Source organism: Solanum lycopersicum, chromosome 8, assembly GCF_036512215.1.
Source record: "Solanum lycopersicum chromosome 8, SLM_r2.1".
Classification (NCBI taxonomy): Eukaryota; Viridiplantae; Streptophyta; class Magnoliopsida; order Solanales; family Solanaceae; genus Solanum; species Solanum lycopersicum.
The window spans coordinates 52,096,812-52,118,442 of NC_090807.1; the positions used below are offsets into that span (position 1 = coordinate 52,096,812).

General features: G+C 32.3%; 2 protein-coding genes across 2 annotated transcripts; both read left to right on the top strand.

The window, feature by feature from the left end:
* The first annotated feature begins 17,418 nt into the window (after window positions 1–17,418).
* On the top strand, window positions 17,419–19,174 carry LOC109120851 (uncharacterized). Its single transcript, XM_019215100.3, has 6 exons — window positions 17,419–17,837; window positions 17,940–18,045; window positions 18,136–18,320; window positions 18,408–18,502; window positions 18,629–18,778; window positions 18,868–19,174. Exons 1-6 carry the CDS (start codon window positions 17,471–17,473, stop codon window positions 19,003–19,005), a joined length of 1,041 nt encoding a protein of 346 aa, XP_019070645.1. The 5' UTR covers window positions 17,419–17,470; the 3' UTR covers window positions 19,006–19,174.
* Window positions 19,175–19,300: 126 nt separating this feature from the next.
* On the top strand, window positions 19,301–21,231 carry LOC104648819 (uncharacterized). The gene is made up of 4 exons (XM_010326710.4): window positions 19,301–19,969; window positions 20,084–20,343; window positions 20,510–20,692; window positions 20,782–21,231. Exons 1-3 carry the CDS (start codon window positions 19,552–19,554, stop codon window positions 20,681–20,683), a joined length of 852 nt encoding a protein of 283 aa, XP_010325012.2. The 5' UTR covers window positions 19,301–19,551; the 3' UTR covers window positions 20,684–20,692; window positions 20,782–21,231.
* Window positions 21,232–21,631: the final 400 nt, after the last annotated feature.

A 21,631-nucleotide genomic window follows, 5' to 3' on the forward strand; every position in this document is an offset into this window, starting at 1 on the left:
TTTTAATATTTATATCATATATTTAAATTATTTTATAAAATACACAAATCCCTTAAATATAATTAAATAATTATCTTAAATTTAAACTCCTTAATCAATAGTCATTAACAAGTTAAATTTTTTCAATTCTCATCTACCGCCGGTCGTTCACATAAAGAGACTGAGAATCAAAGCAAACTTGAATAATCTTATTCAATCATAACATCAACTTAAATACAAGTAAAACATAACTAAATTGACTAATTCTAGGGAGCTAATGTAACAACCTAATATGTCACTAACTTGACTAAATTTAAGGAACTACTTTAACAACTTAATCTTATCTTGTGGAAAAGATTGAATCAAATGATTTGGACTAAATCTTCTCTAACAACCTGATAAGTATTGACAACAGACTACTGCAAGTATCTCAACACAACCCCTCAAGTTAGGTTTGGTGCAACAACACCTATCTTGGGTAAACACCGAAGGAAAGCAGGCCTGGGCAGCGGCTTTGTGAGAGTGTCTGCAATTTGATCCACGGCAGGAAGATATTTGACTATCACTCTACCTTAGTTCACACTGTTGTGGAGGTAATGAAAGTCTTCTGCAATGTGTTTCATCTTACTGTGGAAGACTGAATTTTTGCTAAGATATAAAACGCCAATGTTATCACAAAAAATGTTTAGCGTTTGCAACATTTGATATCGCAACTTATCCAACAGGTTATGGACCCAAGTAAGTTCAGAAAGTGCATTGGCTGCCAATTTGTATTCTGCTTCAGTAGAAGATCGAGCAACTCATTGTTTGCTTCTTAGAGGACCAACAAATAAGATTTGGTTCCAAAAAGAGTTTGTAACCAGATGTGGAGTGTGTGTATATATATATATATATATATATATTACTATTAGAGTGACGAGAGATTCGCAGACACGATGTTGCCGATGCCTTGAGATATCAAAGAATCCTTTTTATTGCTTTCCCATGATCAGGACTCGAGGATTGCATAAATTGAGCTAATTCAGGATGCATGAATGATAAGCATTGCAACTTACCAAGAATGTGTCGATATGAGGTTGCATCTGTAGGAGTTGAACCATCGTCTGCTTTGGGTGGTAAACTTGATCACATGGGTGTCGTAATTCCTTTATAATCGGTCATATCCACATCCTAGAGAAGCTCAAATATGTATCTAACTGTGATAAGACAATCCCATTTGAAACATGTTTGACTTCGATCCTAAAAAAAATGTTGAGTTCACCAAGGTTCTTTAGGATGAACCTGTCAGCTAGAGAGTTGATTACATGTGCAACAAGGGTTGGGTAATTCCCAGAAATGATGATATCATCAACATACACAAGAATATACATTGTGACAGCTTTATATGTGAAAATAAAATGAGAAACATCCGATTCAGACTTAACAAACTCATTTTAATCAAGTAAGATTTGAAAGCATCATACCAGGCATGTAGAGCTTGTTTTAGGTCATAAATGACCTTTTTGAGACGACATACATGATTGGAAAAATCAGAATTAGCATAGCCTTTCGGTTGCGCCATTAATACTTGCTCATGTCAGTTACCTTGCAAAAAAACATTGGTCACGTTAGGCTGGTGAACTTCCAATTTTTTGAATTGCAATGGAAAGAACAATCTGATAGTGATTGATTTGACAACCAGACTGAAAGTTTCATGAGAGTACAATTGTGGACATTGTGTGAAATCTTTTGCTACTAATCACGCCTTGAACCTATCAATAGAACCATCTCCTTTCAATGTGAAATAAACACTTACAATCAAACAACATTGTTTATCGGGTTTCAAGGTACTATTCCCAAGTTTGGTTTCTTATTAAGGCTTCGTATTTCAAATTCATGACATTCTTCCATTCAGTATGCTTAACGGTTTCCTTAAAAGTTTCGTAGGGGACGACTAGAATCGGGTAATGGGGGAGAGGCATTGCGGGCGGCATTATTAAATAGTGAAGGATATTGAGAAGCGATAGAAATTATACCTGATGAAGCGGAGATTGTTGGTAATTGCCTTTAAGTTATAGACTCTAGAGTATTTGAAAGAGAGGGAACTGTTCGAGGGATAGGAACAGGGGCGAAAGAGTTGGAACGAGATCGGAGTCCAAGTTGTATTGAACTTCTCGATGAGTTCCCTGTCAGACTTGGGACTCTATGATTTCCCATTTTAACGTGAAAATTTATTTTTCAAGCATGAGAACATTTGAGTAAAAGAAAAGATATCTTCACACAATTAAACCTCACGACTAACAAATATTTTTGAGTGCACTAGATCAAAACAGAGGTATGCGTGAGAAACAATAGAAACTCCTAAGTAGACACACGATGTAAATTTAGGCTTAAATTTATTTTGTGTATATGATTTCAGTCATGGATAAAAATGACAGTCAAAAAATTTAGTGAAAAGTATTTTGGAGGTTCGCCTAACAAATTTTATATGGAGAATAATTATTCAGAGCAGGTGTATTATAAGATAGACACCATAGTGACAGGCAAAGGACCATAATTCAGATAGTAGTGAGGCTTCATTGAGAAAAGTTGAGTTGTTTCGACAATGTGACATGTTGTTCAGCGATGCCAACTCGCTGGGTGTTTAGGATGGGGAAATTAAATACTAAATGTCATTGCATTATAGGTAGTATTTAAGACCTATGTATTCACCCCCTCCATCAGTATGAAGTGAGACAATTTTGTGTTTCAAAAAAACTTTTCACCAAAGAATGAAATTGCGCAAAAATTGAAGTGACTTCACTTTGTTTTAAATTGTATACAACAAAGTATATTTGGTGTAATGATCAATAAAAATGCAGTAACACAATTTTTTATCAATGGATCAAATGGGCGATGGACCCCATAAATCACTAAACAAAGCTTGATGTGGTGTATTACTATTTAAAGTGAGTCGTTGAGATGGAAAACAATGAGCTTAATTTAATGAGCAAGAATTACAAAATTGAAACTTTTCTTTAGTGGAAAAGGAAAGTGGAAATTTATTAGGTACTAAGTCTAGAATTTTCAGATGAGTATGACCCAAGAAATGGTTTTACATTTGACAGGAGGCTTTGGTGGAGGTGAAGTTGGCGAAATGTGAAATATGATCGTTCTGGGGCCACTCATAGAGTTCATGTTTATTTCAGACTTGTATCGGCATTCTTCGAGTTTTAAGATCCTTCACAAGAAAAGAATGTGAAAAAAATTCAGTTAAACTTAGATTTCCAGTGCAAAACTCAGCAACAGAAATAAGGTTCTTTTTTATAGCTGGAGTACAAAGAGTATTAAAGAGCATGAAATTAGAGTTAGAAGTCTTAATTTGTGTTAAACTACTGTGAGTAATGGAATAGTTTTACCATCACTCATTACACTTCCTCATATTCTTCAAGATTATATGAATCTGTTGTGACATGAAAAGTTGCTCCAAAATCAAGTATCCAATGATTTATAGCTGGATGATGATACGACACAAAATTGACCTTATCTTCAAAGTGATTGTGCGATTTTGAGCAATACACATCAGTCGTGTGACCGATCTTTTGACAAAGTTGACACTTCATCTCTTGCTTGGGTTGTCTCTCATTTTGTTGAGTGTTAGGGTATGCCTTTCGTGGAGCTTTTAGTTCCAAAGTTTTATTGGGAGAGCGATGATTACTCTGATGTTGAGGCTGAAAGTTGGTCCTTTGTGCAATTGCAGTCATGATGATGGATGATGATTTGTCAACATTATGATGTTTAAGAAAAAGTTCATGGTCCACGAGTTTCTGGAATACCTTCTCAAAGCTTAGAGATATGTCACACACTCTTATCGTGGCAGTGATTTCAGGTACTCATGACCTTGGCCACTCAAGATCTTGATTTCTAATTCATCATCAGCCACAGGAGAGCCTGCTACTTTGAAAGCATCAACAACAGTTCTGATCTGTTGTAAGTAAGTAGAAACTGTCTTGGAGGCCTTCTTCAAGTTTTATAATTGATCTCGTTAGCTGAAAATGTGAATGTGACTCCTATTGGCATAAGTTGTATAAAGAATATTCCTTGCTATTTTTGTCGAGAAAGCAGTTACAACAGTGGGAGCAATGATGGGGTCAATTGATGCCATCATTGTCTGTTGAATATATTGGTCTTGGCAAAATCACATCTTTATTCAGGATTTTAGATGGTACATATAAGTTTTTATGATAGTGGTTGGGGGAGCATATTTAACACCAGTGAGATGCCCAAGGAGCTTGTGTCCATTGAGTAGCATCACTAGTTGCACCTTTCAGGTTGCAGAGTTGATGTTACTTTGTAGTTTGATGTGTAATTGGGCACCTGGATAAATTTATATAGATGAGTGGTAGTCGTGTTGAAAATATAATCAAATAATAAAAGTGTGCTCTCTCTAACAATTTAAGCTTTTAGAAGAGATGATCATTGTCGCACCCCTATTTCGAACCAGTCGAAACAATTCACAACATAATATGGCTAACACTCTGATTTTTGGGAAAATATTTTTTATTTTAGAGTCGTCACCTAAATTTTAAGGAAAATATTAGGAAAATAATTTTTTAAAATGTAAATGTAAACTTTATTTTGATTTGCGAAATCAGTGAGATTCTGAGTAAGAGTTTTGGTTACTCGATGGGAAGATGTTAAGCATCCCTCAGAGCCTATCCGAAGATAGTCCTTAAACTCAGTTTAGGAAAAATGATTAGGAATACTTATTTATTTATTTTTACTTTAAAAAACAATGATGAATTGATTAGTTAGTTTAAGAAAAGAGTAAAACAAAAACACAAGGTACGACATATATATGTCTTATGAAATAGATTTAATAGTTGTATTTCTACTATGTAGTAAAACAAATAAATAAATGTACTTAAATGTATGATAAATTTATAGGTGTGTGTGTGTATATATATATATATATATATTTGTATCATAATAAACTTATCCTAAAAAGATATAGATGTTGAATTTTGAAAATTAGTCGCCTTGTTAAGACGTGAAATAAAAGTAAAATAGTAGTTGGGTGTAAATATGTAGTAATATGTGATGTGTAATGAAAATATATAGGATGGAGTTTTCAAAAGAAATGATACTATATGTTCAAAATATTACACAGAGTTTGTGATCTTAAATATATTTATTATAAATATATAGTATATACATGTAAGTTGTTTAAAATATGTGAATGATTATTATGTACAGATAAGTTAACGATAGGTTAGATTTAAAAGAATATGTGTAAAGTGTAGAAATTTATAAATTATAAGATAAATAAATAATATTAGTAGTAGATAAAATTAACAGATTATGCAAAAAAAATAAAGAATATATACCTTTATATGTATGACATATATGTACTTTGTATTTTGGAACTGACATATTTAAATCTTAAAGCAACATGTTAAGAGATTAAAATATTTTAGGCAATATCTTGAAAAAATAGAGATAGTAATAACAATAATACAATTTCTTCGTAAAGCGATCGATTTAAAGATTAAAAAATAAGCCTAACTATTGGGACTTGTTTTATAACTAACATTTTTTATGCCCTTTTTTTGTCATAAACATAGTACCTACTTCCCAAAATAGATTCCAAGAGAGTAATTATTCTATCCTAACATATTTCTAAGGGTGATTATTTTACTATCTAAACTAATCTCAAATTTATTTGGACAAGCAGTTAGACATACATATATATTATTCGGCCCTTTTGAAACTTCATTTGAAAAAATTATTAAACTATAAACCCCTTTCAACTTAAAAGGGTCCGAAAGAATGTTGTACATAAAAAATGTTAATTCCATTTTAAGAAGATAATTTTTGTACCAATTGTTCTAAAAATATTTCAACTAAATTTATAAGCATATAATATTAACTCACATAAATAAATTTCAAAAATAAAAGACAAGCAATATATCAAAACTTAAGAGTAAAGGTCAGACGACATATCAAAACAATATAATTAAGGCAACAAAAGAAAGACTAAAAAACATTAGACTCCTATTTATTAGACTCAAGCATCACAATAATCCTAATTTGTTGTTGGACTAATATCTTAGACTAATAACGAGTTCCAAAATAGAAACTCCAACTCTCCGATTGTACATGTAACATAAAAAGAAGAAAAGAGATAAGAGGATTAGAGTCAGCGGGCAAAAACAAGGACTAAATGTAGATATTGAAACACATGATCAATTCAACAAGAGGATTAGAATCAGCGAGCCAAAACAAAGACAATCGGTAGATATTAAAAGGACATGAACAACTCAATAGCATTTCGGAAGACATTCACTCACTTAGCTCTTTATCTAAAAGAATAAAATATACACTTACGAACAAGGATGAAAACCAATAACATTTGTGATTTTAATTTTAGACAATGACAATCCAAGAGAAGTGTATTAGTATTATGTGATACAACATGTTATTTGATAAAGAGAATAACTCCTAAGATAGAAATACATCGGTTTGAATAATCACTAAACTAGCATTATATCCATGTATCCAACAATCAGTAGCTCTAAATCACTTCAAATCAAACTAATAGACAGGGTAACGACGTTACTTAGTCGAAACATAATGAAATCGAGCTTCAACAAGTGCAAAACTTAAAACATACATAAGCTATGGACATACTATAATCCGAAGCCTTAATTTTAGCAAGAATCAGATCCTATTTAAAAAAAAAAAGAATTAAGTTGAGATTAAACAATACAATAAAAGAGCACCCAATTTATTTTGAACTCACAATTGAAGTTATAACAACGTATGAAGATCAAAATACACTCAAAGCAGTAGAAACAGTGCAAGCTACTCGATGAACTAAGTTTCGAAATAGAAATTTCTAAAGAGAATAATTATGACTAAATTTTTATATTTATTTCTTTACGAAAGACGAGAAACACAATAAGATAAAATAAATCAAGATAGGAAGAAGTTTTACTTTGTGTTGAGTAACAAACTAGAGCTTAGACATCAAATATTCTAACTTCTAACTCCCTCAAACTTGAATTCGAAACAAATAAAAAATAAAGGACGGAAAGATGATAGTACGATCTAATTTTAATACCCTGGAATGTTGTTTGATTCTTTTTTTAAAAAAATTTGTTGGCTGAACTCTGAATGTTCTTGGTTGATTTCGAATGTCATTTTTAATCCGCTTTTGGATGATTTCCGAGATCTTTTATGGATTTTTTTGTAGTTGTTGTTGGTTCCTTCACTCTTTTCTCCGAATCAATTTCAATGCGAACCAAAAGACTTTTTATAGCCAATTTTGGAATAGTTACACTCTAAAACCCATTAGATTAAGGCATAACCAATCAAAATTCAACGGTTCTTTGCATCATTCACCTTTTCAGGCTAGCACTGGCGCTTTTAGACCTGTGACCTGCTTTGGGCTAGAAAAATAGTTGGAAAAGATGATAATATTGATAGAAAATGAGAGATGTGATTGATGGACGGCGGATAGGGGGAATAGGTGATGTTGAAGACCGTCGGATATCATTGTTTTCCGACAGTCCATGTCCGTTTATTTGGCAACGGGTGATGGACGATTGATAAGAGAGGACGAAGGAACACGGGAAAGGTGAGCACGCAATATGCAGACGCCTGGGGAAGGAGGAGAAAGAGTGAGGCGTGTCCACTTTTTCTGGAAAAAGAAGAAGACGCTGCGACGTTGTAGGTGTGGGGAAGAAGCGTGTTTCTGGAAAAAATAGAAGTCTGCAACGGCTGATGGGTTGTACTATTTTGGAAAAAGATGAAAAAGTCTTATTTGATTTTGATCGTCTGATAATTTAATCAAACAGTTAAGATAAATGAGGAATTAAAAAGAAATATATATATATATATATATATATATATATATATATATATATATATCATATAATAGTAAAAACTGAATTAATTAGGACTATTAGATTGAATTGTAAAGTCGATATTTAATCTAAAGAAACACAATTCATGTGCTCGCCTACGTGGCATACATGGATCGATCGGTTAAAGGAGACATGGATTATCAAAATCGCGCAAATTAAAATCATTAAAATTATAGCATCTTCTTTATAAAATAGTCTAATTTATTAAATTAAAAATAATTATTTTACAAGAGCAACTTATTTGATAAAATTAGCCACTCTTAAAATTATATTTAATATAAATTAGTAACTCGTTAGTTAAATAAGCTTTCTAATTTTAAACAAATGAATAAAAAATATCTATTATGATCAAAAGAAATTATATTTAAACAAAAGTAGATTCTTTTTTTAAGAATAACATTTATTTTTAAAAAAATGAGAAAGTAAGTAGTAATATATATAACATATTTATATTTTTTTAATAAGAAATAACATTTATGAGATGAATTTATCAAGTAAAAATAAATAATTTAAAATCTTTTTGTATTCTTACAAAATCTCATAACATAATAATAATAATAATAATAATAATAATAATAATAATAATAATAATAATTATTATTATTATTATTATTATTATTATTACTATTATTATTAGAGCCTAAATTGGGTGTCAACATTCAGACACTTTAACATGGTATCAGAGCCGAGTTTAGGTTCTGAGATCGAATCTCACCGCCACTTAAATCAAAAAAGAATTTCCACGTGCTTAGCCCATGAAAAATAACCAGGCCCACACGTGAGGGAACGTGTTGTGAATATAATTAAATAATAAAAATGTTTTCTCTCTAACAATTTAAACTTATAAATGAGATGAGTAGCGGTGGTAGCAGGTACAACCCGCAAAGCTGAGGTTACCTTGCAGTTTGATGGGTAATTGGGTAGCTGGATTGAACTGTACCACATGAGGGTAGTCGGAACTGTAGCAGCAGTGTCACTGGTGGTAGCAGGTACAATCATGTTTTGGACGTGAAGAGATAGACAAAAAAAATTGGATTATACTCGTGAGTGTTAAAAATATAATTAACAAATAAAAGTCTAGTGTCTCGAACAACTTTAATTTTTAGATGAGATGGTTACACACTTCAACATGGTATCAGAGTAGGCAAGGTTCTAAGACGAATCTCACTGCCACCCAAATCAAAATGAATTTCCACGTGTTTGACTCATGAAAAAATTCAGATCCGCGCGTGATGAGACTTGTTGAAAATATAATCAAATAATAAAAGTGTATTCTCTCTCTAACATCTTAAGTTTAGAAGAGATGGTCACACACTTTAACGTTGAGAGTGTTAGAGAGTCTGTGCAACCATAAAGAGATTGAGAATCAAAGCAAACTTGAATGATCTTATTCAATCATAACATCAACTTAAATACTAGTAAGACGTAACTAACTTGGCTAATTCTATGGAACTACTCTAACAACTTAATATGTAACTAACTTGACTAAATCTAAGAATCTACTTTAACAACTTAATCTAATCTTGTGGAAAAGATTGAATCAGATGATTTGAAAATCTACTCTAACAATCAGGTAAGTATTGGTAACTTTCTATTATGAGTAATGTGTGAGTATCTCAACAACCTATCTCATGTCCAGCGGTAAACTTACTTTCTTCTTCTTATTCTCCCTCTTTAATTTATTCCTTCATTCTCTCAATAAATGTTTGCATATTCAAATCAACATTTTATATTTAGGTTTGTTTCTATTGTTTTATTATTCTCACTACAACATTTTATGTCTCCAACCACCCTAGAAAAGTGTGGCCTAAACTATGAAAAAGTGTGGCCTTTGGTAAAAAGCCATACTTTTTGACTTTAAGCCACACTTTTTCGGGTGTGGCCGAAAGCAGTGAAACCTTAGAGTTTAGGCGACGCTTCACAAGCGTAGCCTTATCAGCTACACTTAAAAGCGTAGCCAAAAGGAAAAAAGGCCACACTTTTTACCTACGCTTAGAAGTATTGCCATATGAGCAACACTTTTAAGCGTAGACTCAAAGTCAAAAAGGCCACACTTTGTAGCTACGCTTAGCATATATAAGATAACACAAAGATATAACCATGAAACCAAAATTATATGGTCATCGCCTAGTACACATATAATCACTCCATACTTAAAATGTTCATCTTTTGAAAAAGACAGAACTTGGTCAAAATCTCAAGATCCAATAATTTCAAACAAAATCAAACTTTGATACTTAAACATCCTATAAAAAAAAAGAAAGAAAAAACAAAGCATCTCGACTCGGCAATAACAACTCTGACCTTGTAATAAACCTTATCAGCGGAAGACCCCATAATGAGACTACAAAGTGAATCTCTAGCAATCTTAATGTCCACGATCCCAATATATGTATGTCTCTATCTGCAATTACTATCCTAGTCTTCGTCGCATTTTCTATAGTAAATTTTGTCACTATGCCATTGACTGAATAAAGGAAATGGATATCATATCCAACATATATCGTGACAAAGCAGAAACTTTCACATAATTTGATAAAGGAAATGGATAATATTAAATGTTGTATCTATCACTTATTTTAATTCAGTATTCTTTTACATACTTAATGAGTTACTTCATGTCCTAAAAGTGAGAGATGCTAGTTTTAATACCTTATTTCTACTATGTGTCCTATAAATTAAAGACATTTAAGAAGTTATATATTCATGTTTACATAAAAAGACATGGAGAATAAACTGACTCAATATACCAAAATGAGATGATTATCTCATTAGCACATGCTACACTTGTCAAGTCATATTTCATTATATTTTTTTCAATCAATTCATCTGATCCATGGAAGCTGTACAAGTCGCAAGTAAGATCAGCGTGGATCAACCTTCAAACTATAAAAAAGATATCCAATAAGTACTAGGTAAGTAACATAGCATGAATCATCTAATTAGAGCTTTTGAATTCACTATTCAACAAGAAAATCGTGAGGAGCAGAAGTGTAAAGAACAACCCCAAATTTCTCATTTTTAAATATGTCCTTGGCTGGAAGAGTTAAAACATGCGAATGAGCAGAAGTGTAAGCTTTATGTATGTATGACAAAATTCATATTAAAGAGGAACAGAACAACAGGAGATAGCAGAATATGCAATCTTAAAAGATGATTTTTAGTTCACTTTTTCGGACAGTAGACTTAGCTAGTGGAACTCAAATTTGGAGAGTCCGATTTCTAGTTCACTTATCAGCACATGCGTGGGTGTGATAACATATTTGGAGAGTCCGATAAACATAGTCAGTGAGGAAAAAAGCACTTGACCATAGACTGCCTTTACAATTCTATTTACTACTATTTTATATGGAAGAACTTGACATGTAATGAAATTGGAAAGTTACAAGCTATTATCTCATCTGTTGCATCTAACTCATCAAATAGGTCAAACTTTAACATCATACAAAACTTTCTCTCCATTTTGTTTGCACTAACTTCTCCTAATTCTTCTAAAACTTAGGTGAAGCAAGCCTCACTTTCAACAATATCCAAAATCCAACAAGTTGTCCATACCACAAAAACAAATCTTCTACTTTTATTCTGTTATTGCTAGTAACAGTTAGCAGAAAAGACTCTCACAAGTTACTGCTCCCAGTCCACCCGTTCTAGACTTGAAAAATATATCTTATATCTCCAATTTCTAAGGCATATGATTTATTTTCTATTTAGTGCAACTCAAACTACAAAGCAAGTTTAACAAATTCATAATACGAGCTGATCCCAAAACAACTAAGCAATATTGAACTAATGTTTCTGATCTATACTTGAAAAATGCACTAGACAAACAACAAAATGACTTCTAGACACTTCAAGACATGTAGTCGAAAAAAGAAAAATTTTACCAGCAAATAGCTACAAGACAGAATCAATGTTGTTAACAAAGGAACAAACCAAGCTTAAGACGAGCACAATCATGAACTCAGGAAGACTAAAAAAGACTAAAAAAACAGTAACATTAAAACATACATTAAAACTTTTTCAAATTCATGTAGAGTAGCTACTTACACTTGACGAAATCTATATTAGGGACAAAATATTATAGGTATCACCAGCTTCAACACTTCAGTTCTTCGAAGAAAGATAACTTAGCTACAACTCAGTTCTTCAGATACTTTTGACTTAGCTTCAGCTTCTACATTCAACATTTAAGAGAAAAAATTAGTCTGTCAAAGATAATCTGCCCATTTATACGTCATACAACTACAAACTAAACTCCCTAAATCAATAAAATTCGTATCAATAACACAAGTCATAAAAACCCTAACTTTAATTTTGGACTGACACAAAAGAATATCAAAATCTTAGAGCTATAATTTAGACTTTTGAAGATAAAATATCTTACCTGATAAACTCTATTCCAACAACCCTAAAGCTTTAAGATATGAAGCAAGTTGATTTGTGAAGCATTTTCTTTCAACTTTCAAAAGAAAATCTGATGGAACAACACTTTACCCAAGAATTTTTGAAGAAAATCGTCTTCTTCAGCTCTCCAATCTTGAACAACGAAGCTCGGAGAGGAGGATCTTCTTCTTCAGTTCGCCTTAGAGGAGTCACATTGCTCTTTGATTCTTCGACTGAAAATGGTGTTCTCAACTGAACTTTGACAGAATTTGTGACGAAAATCGATTTCTTCCGTTCTTCGATCCTCTTTTTCAGTTCTTGCAAATGGGTTCTTCAGTTTTGAACATAAATTTGTTCTTCAGCTGAAAGTGAAAGTTTCAGCTGAAGTTTCAGTAATGTTGCCCGTTTTGTTGTTTTAATGTTTTATTATTTTAAATATTTCTTTAATGTTTTATTTTTTTGGCCAAATAAAAATGGAGGGAGATCAAATTTTAATGTTAAAATGTTAGAGGGAATATAAAATTTTGGGAAAAACACTAAGGCCACATTTTTCATGTGTTGTATTAATAATTATAAAAATAGCACACTTTAAAAGTGTGGCCATTTATGTAAATAGTTGTTGCCAACTATAACAACACTTATAAAGTGTAGGTTATCCCATTAAAGAGTACACTTTAGAAGTGTTGCTAATATTAGTGTAATTAAAAGTCAAAAATTTTGGCTACACTTTAAAAACGTCCCCAAAAGTATTTTAGGCAACACTTTATAAGCGTTGTCCAGATTTAATGTTGTCGTAGACCTAAAATGGTGTAGTGTCTCATGTATCTAGATTTTGTATTTGAGTTAAAATTCATAATGTTCTTAAGTTCAATTTTAAAAAAGTTTACAAATTAGATTTCATATTTTAAATTTTTGTGTTTCTCAAACACTTTAATGATTGACCATTCTTAAAATCGAATAATTTTTGTTAAATGTACTACACATTGATAATATTACACTAAATCACACAACTTTTATTTGTTTATTTCTACTCATGAATTTTTCATTTCAGGGATTCAATCTTCATCATCCACATTCAAGCCGAGAATAGATCTAAGTATAGCAACAATTCAAACAAGATGAAAGAATTATATTGAGTTTTAATTAACAGAACAAATATACGATAGATATGCAATAATGTTGGATACAAAACATGTGTACATGTATCCAGTTAACAGTTCATATATCTAACTTAAGATTATATGTATCTAGAAAATATGTCAGATGCTAAGAAGAGAAGAATTTGAGGACCTTGAGGAGGAACTCCCTCATTCACAATTTCCTCTTTCACTCTCCTTGCGGGTCTTCCTCTCGTATTCATATCCTATAAACACAAGAGAAGGATTAGGAAGAGACACCATAGAACTCAACTCTAAGGCACGACTTCAACAATATGAAAGAAATGTAATTTTTAACGTCCTATAGTCTCTCGCCCATAGATGTATCGCGACTCACACTGATAAACAAGACTCTACTAGACGCGGCTTATAAGACTTTGAATCTAAAGACTATTTTCAAAACCTTATGCTCTGGTACCAAGTTTTTTACGATCGGAGAGCACCCCCAAGTTGTAACACGGCGTACTCGACCTCGAAGAGGTCTTATATAAGCCCTTAGCATTTATTCATCACATAGGCATAAAAATAGTGCAAAAATAAAAATTTTCTCAAACAAGTCAACAATCAAAAACTCATTCATTAAAATGATGGAACACTAAGTCTCAACATAGTCAATGTAGACATGTCTTAACATCAGAGGGACACAACCCTTTACAATCGAAAGAAAACTATTAGAAGTCTATTACAAGAATTTAAAAGAAACTCCTAAGGTAAGTGTGATCTAATCTTTGAGGACATACCAAAGCTTGGAGATAGAAAATCCAACCGCTTCAATATAGGAAGGATCCTTTAGTCACCTCAACCTAAACTTGGTGTAAAAAGATGAAGAAAGTGGTGTTAGTACAAATATGCACTAAGTATGATAACCATGCAAAAGCATTCTAAAAAGGACATTTAGTTTAAAGCCACACAATTATGTCATTTTGGTATATTTCATGAAATACAATATAAGAGACATGATATTCAATCATAGTTAATACATATGAATCATTGCCTTCTTCTTACCTTAAATCCTCACCCCAAGTGACTCTCAAGTGACACTTAGTGCAATGTATGGATGATGTTCCGTACCACCATCCATGATTTTTTTTGATATTAATTTGATGGGTTCGTTAAAGTCTAGATAAATTTCTCATTTTGGTAGATTGTTTTGTCATTATTTTTGTTATGAATTAGAATGTGATTATTGTGATAGATTGAATTCATTTGAATTGTTGTTGAAATTAACGATGTAAAATTTGATAAAGTAAATAAATTTAAGCAAAATTAACATGTTGGATAAAATGAAAAAAAGTTTGCCCTTGATTTTCAAGCACCGAGTTTATCCCTTAGGCGTGACCGACACTTGAAAATCGTTGTTGGTCCTAAACAAACCCTTGACTTGGCTGACTACTTAGCGGAAGACTACATACATACATATGAAAATTGTAATGAGGAGCATTCAAAAACATTTAGCTAATTCTCATAGATAATGAATTTGTTTTGAAACATCTGAAAGAAAAATAATGAAAGACTCTTTAACTTTATTCATGAAGTCTCTACTAGACTGCGGATAGGTGTCGGGGTAAGATCCACATTTATCTCAAAGTACTATCTAACTATTATAATTAATGATAAGCATAATGAATGGAGTCCTCCGAAAGTAAGGAGGTCTCATTGAAGGCTGACAAGGTAGTGATCTCAATAGAGTGCATGTGTCTGCATCATAAATGATGCATCATGGAAAGACATTCGTACATGAAATGCACGGTATGTAATAAAGCTTAATGAAACAGTATTTGAACCAAAAGAATACTGAAAATAACTTGATTGAAAGTAAAACATGCAATGTAATATAACAAGTAAAATTTTATATCTGAATAAGATAATGCATATCAATTTCTAAAATAGCACTTACTTTCTTGGGAAGTTTTTCTAACCGACAACCATCATCATGAGCCTCATGATAATACAACTATCTACATTGGCAACGCAGGTTATGGGGTTTGAGTTATCTATACTTATTCTTAAATCAGTGCTCCATACTATTTCCAAAACATGCAATAATTCTCATATTAATATTTTTGTGGACTTAAACACTCAAAAGGGCCTCTTTGAAAAAAAATGGTATTTATCTAACAAAAACTTCTTCTAAAACTATTTATGATCTTCTTGAATTAACAATTTTTTCTCAATACAAAATAGTTAATTTGTAACCATTAATATTCAACCTAAAAACTTTCTCAACTGATAACTAAATTTTTTTGAATTTACTCAGATGGTCAGAGGTCAATGCATAAAAATAGCTTCAGCAATCTATAACTAAATAGAGTTGATGTGATAAAATAAGTACGAACAACAATTTAAGAATCAACATATATGAAGTAGTATAATATCAATGATAAGAATCAGAATTCAATAACAAGAAATAAAAGTCAATTCAAAGTTCATGAAAACTTGGGTAAATTTTTTAGATTTAACTTACTGGCTGAATTTTATATATAGAGTATGACCACTGATTTAACGGTTTTAAAATTAAACTGTTTAAATATTCTTTTAATACGTGGAGCTCAACTATTGTTATAATTTAACTTATTAGTATAATTTATAAATCAATCAATTACCCACTCATTACTAATTAAACCCCACCAAATTAATAAAGCTATCACATTACTAATGCAACAACAGAAACGCTACTACAAATGAGCGTTTTATCATACATTCAAGTGTCTAAATAAAAATTAGCGATAAACTTAAAAGTCAAATAAAAATTAGCGATAAACTTAAAAGTCAAACTATGTTCATTTTAATTAATTTTTTGTCTCAATTATGTGATGTTACTTCATAGATAATTTTTTAAAAAATTAATATGTTAAAGGTTTTAAAATAAATTATAAATATTTATAAAATTATATTAAAAAAAGTGCATTAATTATTTTAGGATGTACTACTTCTTTACTTTTAATCATAAATTTCGAATTCAAGTTTAAAAGAGAATCATATTGAAATTGTCCTCCTAAATAAGCGCCTCAACCTAAATTTGATTGAGGGTTTGATTCGAACTCGAATAATTTTGAATCATTTTCAGGATCTATAATTTTGTCGTGTTTTAGTAGTGTTTATGACAATTTTGATATTATAATTGGTTTATTAATTGGGTGGGTTTAGTCAGTAATGAGTGAGTTTTAGGTCGTTTTATAAATTGTACTAATAAATTAAATTATAACCAATAGTTGAGTTTCAGTATTCAAAAAAAATTTAACAGTTTAATTTTAAAATAGTTAAATAAGTGGATGAGAAGGGCATTTTGGAGGCAATATGTGGATGAGACGGGTATTTTGGAGCCAATAGGTGGATGGAGGGTAATTTATACCATTTTCAATACTTCAAAGATATTTTAGGCCCTTTTTCGCAATTAATTATTGAAGGCGATTTCGAGCTAATATTATTATTAAACATGAATGAATCAAATGTCCAATATAAAGTACTTAATTTTTTCCGTAAATTAGGATAAATCTGAATACTATATGTCATCTTTACTAGTATGACTGTTCTTTCTCCCTAATAAAATAGATGAGATAATCCTCATCTTCAATACTCTTCATCTTGTAAGTGTATGTAATTATAATTTTTAAATCTACATAATTGATTCGATTCTATTTCCTTCCGTTATTTTTGCCTATAATCATGACCTAATTAAATTATTTGGTTTTTAATTTTTTTTTAAAAAACAATTGGTTAAAGAAGTACAAAAAATCGAAAAGTTATATGGGTTTTGTCTCTTAATAATTTTACGCTGCATTTTGGAGAATTTGCAAAATTGTAACCAAAAAAAAAAGAAGACTTAATTATTTTTGAAACCGAAGAAAAAGAGATGTAAACGATGTCGTTTAAACAAATTGTCCGTGGTGCATCGCAACACTAGAAATTCAAAGTGAAGAATGCAACGGTTATTAACTTCCACTTCCCTCCCGCCCCATTCTACTTATAAATATATTCAAATATGTTGCCTTTTCTCTGTTTTCTCTTCTCTTTCAACCCATCTGTGGCGCCGCTTGGTCTAGGCCAAGCGTTGTCGCATAAATAATGGACAATTTTGATACATCCATTGTGCCATATCATGATCCTTTTGATGATAATATTCTTACCGGACTTAATTTTTCACTCTTTGATGATGAGAACCCAACCATTGATGGTGACATCAACTACCAAGTACCCATTAATTTAAACCCAACCATAGTCGGCGGCGATAACAACAACCACCAAGGACCACCCATTAATGAAAATAAAACAAATTTGAATTATAGTTTAAGTTTCCCTGACTATGATCCATATTTGCTTGAAATTTCATTCGATAGTGGAGATGGATTTATTGGGGGTAGTACCAATCCAGAGGGTGAAGTTCCGGGGAATAATAATTGCCAAATTCTAAGAGAAATAATTCATGACAATGGTATGGGAACTGTTTGTTTAAATTTCTATTTGGTTTGGGGGCGTTGTACGAGTAAAATATTTTTTTAATTGGTTTAGTTAATTACTTTTATTATTATTATAGGTATGATCTTATCTAAGATTGGAATATTTGGAACAATAGGAAGGATCAGTCATGCAATTGTTGAGAAATCCACAATGGATGATCATATGTCATCAGATACAATTGAGTATGGAGTATTCTTCGATTTTATACTACTTTTTTCACTTGTTTGGCGATGATATTAACTCTAGTTTTTATTTTTTTCTGATTGAAACAGTTTTAGCAATGACAGTATAAGCAAAGTGAAGGAATTTTTAGTTCAATATTTCGAGGGTTGTAAGAAGGATGGTTACATAGTGCTCGAAGATACACTCTCTGAATTCTACCAAACTTTAAGTGTTAATTCTGGTGTCCGTACTAATGACATTAATAATCTACTTCAGTTATCTACAACAAATTTGCGTAAGTAACATCTTTGCTTAGTCCTGTCATCTGATATAAAGGATACAATTTTTTTGCTTTACTACTTTCATCTGTATCACCGAGCAGATCATAATGTTCTAACGGAACAGCAAGGAATGGCAAATGAAAATGAGGGCACTAATAGTGGCGTGAATCGTGGAAAGATCTCTCTTTCAGAACAGGTTTAATTTGTTGTTTGCTGCACGCGGAGAGCTTATTACTATGATACTAAAAAAGGACTTGATTGTTCGTTATCTTTGGTAGAGATTTTGCATTCTGATCACTCTTTTTTTTTTTTGATAGAGCAGAGGAGAAGAACTAAAATGATGAACGTGAAAGACTTTGAAGACTATCTTCATCTTTCCATTCAGGAAGCAGGTATCAAATTGAACTTGTGTCCTACTGTGATGAAAAGGGTTTGCCGAAGGGATGGCTTGCGCAGATGGCCATCGAGAAAGGTCTCTTTCTTGTCTCCCGCCCCTCATTTCTACATTGCCTTGATCATTGAGGTCACGGAATTTTCACATTGCCTTGGAAATGATTGCAGATTAATAGCATTAAGAGGAAGATATCGAAGCGACAAGAGAGTTTAAACTCTATTCATGCTGGAGAAAGGAAGAGTGCAAAGGCTGACATTGCGAAGCTGGAAAAGGAACTTGCAGCCATTTACAATGACCTCACATAGTAACTAGTAATTTTCAATCATTTTTTCTGTACAGATTTAGCTTAGTACATATATTTATAGTTGAAGGCAGATTTAAATGTACAAAATGAGCTATATTGTGTATGTACAAAGCTTAAGAGTTTGAAATATTTTTTCTGTAATAAAGTTTGTTATGTAGCATAAGCTAGGATTTCCAAGTGTCTTAAAGTTAATACAGCTTTGTTTCCATGTGATATTTTTGTTTTTACTCATGCCAACATCCTAGTAGTTAAAGGACAAAAGTGTAGCTTGTTTTATTCTCAGAATATACCATGTTGTGGAGCAACTTCCATTCTAGTTCAGCTTGTTGTTTTTCACTTTGTTGCCTTTTTGCTCACAAGAATCCATAGAGCCGGCCTGTTTTATAAATGATGACCCTTCGGATACATCAAACCAGAGAATATTTCACTAAGCAAAATATTGAAGACCATAGTACCTTTCTGACGTTCACACCTAGAAATCTACTTCACTTTGAGATGTCCGTGCTCGAGTTCATTAACAAAGAGGGTTCATCAGTGCTTGATATATATGAAGCTATTGCGGCTACTCAAGAAATACTATTGTTCCATCTTCAAGAAAAAGATGGCGAGTGTTGAGAAAGTTGTTGGTGTGAAGAAAGTGAGGCAAAAAGATTCAGATGGATGGGATGTGAGCATGCCACTACCAGGGGACATCATAGAAGGCGTTGCTGAGTTAGCGTCTGATGATGACTCCTTTATTCAGGCCAAAGCATGGTCAGAGTTAACCTTATTTCTCGGTAAAATTGCTGGACATTTCATTTGGTTCAAGGTTAGAAGGGGAGAGAGTACACTTAAACTCAAAGGATATGTCTTAGTTGAACGACGATCAAATCTCCAGAAAAGGTTTGTTGTTAGAGCAGCATCTGATGAGAGACATCTTGCTGTTATAGCAGAATTAACTTTGGGACGTTGCACTGAACTCCAGGGTATGATTCTTCTTTTCCGCTAGCTATTACATAGCATTAAACACCTTAATACTGTATTCTTGCAGCAGTACACCAGAAACTTCATTGTAATGAACTGTTTGTTTGATTATGCAGAAATGAGCAGAAGAATGGTTAATTCAGGATCACGTGGTTATAACCAAATGGGATTACAATATGACTGGAAGATGAAGGTGGGAACTTATCTACCTGATTCTCATTCTACAGTTGTTAGCTCCATAGTTTTTATGCCACTGACAAGGGAGTATAGAGTAGAAGCCACATTAGTTCGTACCATGGCCTGGTTTTCAGCAGCAGTATCTTCAGGAATCCCTCTTGTATTCGTTAACATTCAAACCGAGCAAATCAACAATTTGGTATTCCTCTCTTCCTTTTCTGGTTGAGTTTAACTTGTATACACTGACAGTTTAAGATAATTCTTTACAACATTAGGTCACCGCGAATATGAAAATTCTTTAACTAACAATGTATATAACTAAATGAATAATCTTTTCGTTCTTTTTCATGCATTTTTGTGTTTAGGAGAGGAGAAACACAAGTGGGAAAGATGTTTGTAGTAGGCAACTAGATGGCTATGTTGGTTATCATCAATCCGCACAAGGTGTAAGGCTATGGTATCTACCAGGAATTGAAGAGGTTCCACTTGAATTAACACCTGAACCAGGAGAATCCAGATTCGGAATAGACATTAAATGAACAGATGAAGTAATAGTTATCACCTTTTCTTTTCGGAAAACAGCAAATTGAATAATATAACTATGAAGTGATGATTTTCTTAACATGTTCATTTTCAGGGATTTGTCAGTATTTATTCAGTAGCAAAGGGGACAGCAGCAGAACGAGCCGGTTTAGTGCATTTATTTGAGGAGGCAAACAAAAGCAAGCATCATGTTGTGATTTCAAGGCTAGAAGGAAAGAGTGTTTTGCCATCAACAGTTAGCTCAGAAGGTCTAATATATTGCTGCGATCATGCTGATATTAAGGACACACTCGATTTAGCAATGGAAAGAAGTGAAAGCATTAGACTGCATATCATGTCTTGGCCTAATCAGATAACTCAAAATACCACAGGATTGTTTGGCGCTGCTGCAGCTCTTATGCCTCCAAATTGACTTTCCAACACGTACACTCCGCTATATGAATACTCTTTACTTTACATCTCATCTCAGTCAGCACTTCAACACCATGTATAGCAATAACGTCAATTTTGTCGACTAATGGAATGGACATGAAAGAGTTATGCATATCTTGGTCTAAGATCAGACAACTCACATGATCTATTGGCACTCTTATACCTACTGATTGTGTTTGATACATAAGGCTTAACAACATAAATAATATGGTCTGTTTGTTTGATATTTGATGGAAATATTTAACTTGTCCACTAAAATATATTATCATCCCATCAAGAACTTATTAATTAAAATGTTAGAAGTAACATCAGAATTATGTCTGGCAGGTTATTGTATCCCATAAATTGAAGTTCGTAGGTGCACATACTTCCCTCTATATAATGTGGATCGGGCCTGATTACAAGTCCCAACCCTCACCACCCACCCAAACATTAGTGGGCCTTTAATCTTATTATTGTATCAGCCAGAGCTAAGAATTAATTAACTAAGCAAACTTAAATTAGAATCGTGC

What these genes read in the sequence shown, in the direction of transcription:
- LOC109120851 (XM_019215100.3), top strand. Translation starts at nt 17,471, where the DNA reads ATGGACAATTTTGATACATCCATTGTGCCATATCATGATCCTTTTGAT. An exon ending in ATGTCATCAGATACAATTGA is followed by an intron (nt 18,046 to 18,135) that starts GTATGGAGTATT and finishes TGATTGAAACAG; the next exon opens with TTTTAGCAATGACAGTATAA. An exon ending in GCAGATGGCCATCGAGAAAG is followed by an intron (nt 18,779 to 18,867) that starts GTCTCTTTCTTG and finishes AAATGATTGCAG; the next exon opens with ATTAATAGCATTAAGAGGAA.
- LOC104648819 (XM_010326710.4), top strand. Translation starts at nt 19,552, where the DNA reads ATGAAGCTATTGCGGCTACTCAAGAAATACTATTGTTCCATCTTCAAG. An exon ending in ACGTTGCACTGAACTCCAGG is followed by an intron (nt 19,970 to 20,083) that starts GTATGATTCTTC and finishes TTGATTATGCAG; the next exon opens with AAATGAGCAGAAGAATGGTT. An exon ending in CCGAGCAAATCAACAATTTG is followed by an intron (nt 20,344 to 20,509) that starts GTATTCCTCTCT and finishes TTTTGTGTTTAG; the next exon opens with GAGAGGAGAAACACAAGTGG.